The sequence below is a fragment of the Rhinoderma darwinii genome, unplaced genomic scaffold (genome assembly GCF_050947455.1).
Source record: "Rhinoderma darwinii isolate aRhiDar2 unplaced genomic scaffold, aRhiDar2.hap1 Scaffold_1616, whole genome shotgun sequence".
Lineage (NCBI taxonomy): Eukaryota > Metazoa > Chordata > Amphibia > Anura > Rhinodermatidae > Rhinoderma > Rhinoderma darwinii.
Window position 1 is genome coordinate 31,075 of NW_027462017.1, and position 4,175 is coordinate 35,249.

General features: G+C 36.7%; 1 protein-coding gene across 1 annotated transcript; it reads left to right on the forward strand.

The window, feature by feature from the left end:
• Positions 1-3,573, forward strand: LOC142699728 (uncharacterized). The gene is made up of 2 exons (XM_075848075.1): positions 1-1,088; positions 3,493-3,573. Coding segments are annotated over exons 1-2 (855 nt in total). The 5' UTR covers positions 1-234; the 3' UTR covers positions 3,494-3,573.
• The last annotated feature ends 602 nt before the right edge of the window (positions 3,574-4,175 follow it).

Sequence of the window (4,175 nt, forward strand, 5' to 3'; positions counted from 1 at the left end):
TATTGTAGGATTGAAACGTTGCTGTTAGTTTGGATTGAATAAACCACCATTTTTTTCATGTTGGAGTGCTGCAAATTTTCTTCTGCTATATATCATTATACGTCCTAGGATCGGGACGTTTTGCTGGGCACCTGGTCGATTATTCATTAGTGAGTGCTGCTGTCTTCTTGTGTGCTATATCTGGATTCCATTAGCTTGCACCACGTTTTTTCAACCATCATTTACTCGTTTAACATGGAGCAGGTCAATATACCTGCTGGGAATGTTTCATCCAATACTGCTGCTGTTTTTACTGAAGAGGACATTGAAAGAATCCTGAGTGGAGCGGAGGGTGATGTGTCATTTTTAAGTGTTCCTTCTATTACTGACATCAAGAGAAATCTGGAATTTGAGTCACGACGTCTGATTAATGTTGAATTACATCTACTCACATTGGGACAATACTATAGAAACAACATGATCCCACGGGGGATGAGAATTTTACTTAAACCAACGATGCATATGCAACACGAAGAGTTCAGGAATAAAAATGAGCAACTCGCAAGCAAATATGCCTTGGAAACCATATTACTTAATATGGATTTTTTGCAGAGAGATCTGAGATCTTTAAGGGTGAAAGTACAAGATTTGGAGAACACACTCAAAACGTTGGTGCAAACTGATGATTTTAATGTACACATGGAGAAATTACGTATGACGCTCAATAAAGTGAGGATGGATATAGAAGAAACCAAAAAGAAGAAATGGTTCCGTGATCAAACAGATTATTCTATGGGACGTGTTTACACTTGGGACAATTCTCTCAATTATGCTGATGGAGCCTTTAGACGTGACAACAAAAGAAGCAATGAACCGGCTTTCAATAAAAGCGATTCCCGTAATCAATTCCATACTAAGAAATATCCTCCAAGTAATAATGAAGATTTTTTAGATTCCAGCCCACTGGACAAATCAAAAAGAAGAAAACCAGACGAGCAGGTCGTAGGAGAAGCAGAGGAAGGAAGAACCCGTTTTCAAAAATCTACTCATCAGAAAGGGCAGAAACCGGTGCAGGACAGCACCAAGAGGACTCTGCCCAAACCACAGTGGTAAATATCTCTCAACATCAATTGTCTCATACACAATTACAATTATTATCAAAAGGGTTGTCATTTTGCCCTAATCAGCATATTGATTGGTTTCAATTAGAGTTGGATATTTACAGTTTTGTCAGATCTATTAAATTGAAGGTCTGGTTTGAAACACAACCGGTTAATACAGTAATACAGGATACCCTTCCGATACTATCACTTAATAAACTGGGGTTATTTAATAAGAGTGTGTTCCAACCTCCTATAGCATCACATGCGATAGAAACCTTTAGAGAACTAGTACAGAAAGATATTGCTTTACTTAGGTCTCAAACGTGTGAATTGAGCTTTAAACAGCCTAATATGACTACTCTTGATATGGTGGCATTAGATGAGTTGATCCATAACCATGATCTCACTATAAAACCTGCTGATAAGGGTGGAGCAATCGTGGTTATGGATTCAGATATGTACTTGAGAGAATGTTACAGACAACTAGCAGATACCAATGTATATAGAGTACTAAAAAATGATCCTAGACAGGATATTTCAAAAAGAATTACTTCACTTATTAAAACAGCTCTAGATGAAGATATAATTGATCAAATGCTACATAAATTTCTCACTGTTGAATTTCCTGTTACTCCTTGCTTATATATATTACCAAAAATCCACAAAGATTTAATGAACCCACCAGGTCGCCCTATTGTATCTGGCCGGGGCTCATTAATAAGTAACATCTCTATCTTTGTGGACAAAGTGCTGAGAAATTTTGCTATTAACTCCAAATCTTATATTAGAGACACCACTGATTTTCTACAGAAATTAAAATCTATAAAACTACCAGAGGGGTCCATTTTGGTCTCCTTTGATGTTACATCTCTTTATACCTCGATTGATCACAACAAGGGTCTTGATGCTGTACGACGTAAATTATTGACTTCTGACTATGACAATGCTACTTGTGAGTTTATTATTTCATTAGTGGAACTTATTTTGACATCTAACTATTTCATATTCAAAGAGAGTTATTATATTCAGTTGAAAGGAACGGCCATGGGGTCTAACATGGCTCCCACGTACGCCAACATTTTCATGGACAACATTGAGGAGGGGTCGGTCTATGTATCCCACCACTTCTCACATGTTTTGAAGTGGTGGCGATACATAGATGACATCTTCCTCATTTGGACTGACACTGTCACTACATTAATTGATTTTCATAGGTTTCTTAATTCAATAGATGATGATATTCAATTTACGATGATACATTCTATGGATAATATCCAATTCTTGGATGTTACTGTATCTATTGTGAATAATATAATTAGAACTAAAATGTACACGAAAGAGACCGATAGGAACACTCTGTTACGATTTGATAGTTGCCATCCGAGAAGTATGGTAAGGTCCTTGCCGTACAGCCAAATGATTAGGGCCAAACGCAATACCGACAGACAGGAGGATCTTGATATATCTTTAGACACTATGGTTAGTAACTTTTTACAAAGAGGTTACCCCAAAACATTACTGTGGACACATAGAAAGAAGATTGATAATGTAGCGAGGGACAGTTTATTGCAGTCTAAAAAACCGTCAGCACATGAAAAACGGAAACGTATTCCATTTATCTCTACTTATAATGATAGAAGTGGAGACATTTCCAAAATTATGAATAGACATTGGCCAATTATTAGCAATAGTTTTGGACACATTGATGTATTGAATAATGATCCACTTATGTCCTATAGACGCCCACAAAATCTTCGAGATAGACTGGTGAAAACCAGAATGCCAGATCATAAGAAAACGACACAACCTATTTTTAAACCACTAAAACCTGGCAATATTCCATGTTACAGATGTGTTAATTGTGCTTTGATGTGCAAAGGGGAATTTTTTAGACATCCGTTGACTGGACAACAGTTTAAAATTAAACACAATTTCACCTGTGACTCAGAGTGGGTCATATATGTGCTATGGTGTCCCTGTGGCCTCCTTTATGTGGGTGAAACCACCTGTTCCTTTAAAACTCGTCTAAACAATCACCGTTTTTCTATACGTAAAAAGAAACTTGATTTACCTGTAGCTAAACATTTTTCGGAACATGGTCACAATGAAAGGGATCTAACATTTATGATTCTGGACCATGTTCCTCCATTACAATTTGGCGGTGATCGCCATCTGGTTTTACACAAAAAAGAATTAAGATGGATTTTTTTACTGAACTCCTTAAAACCTTGTGGACTTAATGTAGAATTTGTTGTAGATAGAATAGCCTTATGAGCTCCGTTCCCTCGTGTTCTCTTGATGTTCTCTTCAGTATGATGATTGTTGACACATTAATATCAATATCTATATCTCATATTTACTGTCAATGTCTTATAAATACTAAAAACAATTATGTTTTGTATTTTTTTAGATTGGAATACCACTCCCAACAGAACTTCGGAACTTCTTTAATTATTTTTCAATGTTATTGTACTATGATATTTGACGGGGCTATGTTCAATGCATCAAGTCTTATTGCATCAATAAAATATGTTTATTATTTGTTGAATTGTTTCTAGTCTCCTATTAGGTTTCTAAGTGATAGAGAGATATTAAAAGCGAGAGGGATTCTCATGCATTCTTTTGTCTTATGATATATCATATCACTAGTGTGATAATATGGGTCCGTTACACGTATGAGGATAATGTGACATCCTGGACACGTGAAGACGTGTCTATGTGGTCCCATAACTCTGGGAACAAGATCGTTCTGAGTACTTGGTTGTATACAGAGGTCTTTGAACCCACGTGTGGATCATCTTTAAAAGCCGATATAAAGCTACTTTTAGATATTCCTAATATCTCCATCACTTACTATAGGGAGCATTTACTAATATATCTGTATTTTTTACATTCATGACTTTTTGACTGACATAGCCGTGTCAATGGATGTTTATAGTAATGTTACAGCAGTTGCTTAGCAACTTACGATGCCATGATACATGGGGCTACTCAGTGGAACGCATTGACACGCATTACATCATATGGATGCGATCTATGCTCTCTGCTGCGGAGTGATGATTTACTTCCGCCTCGGGGGATTACACTGATGTG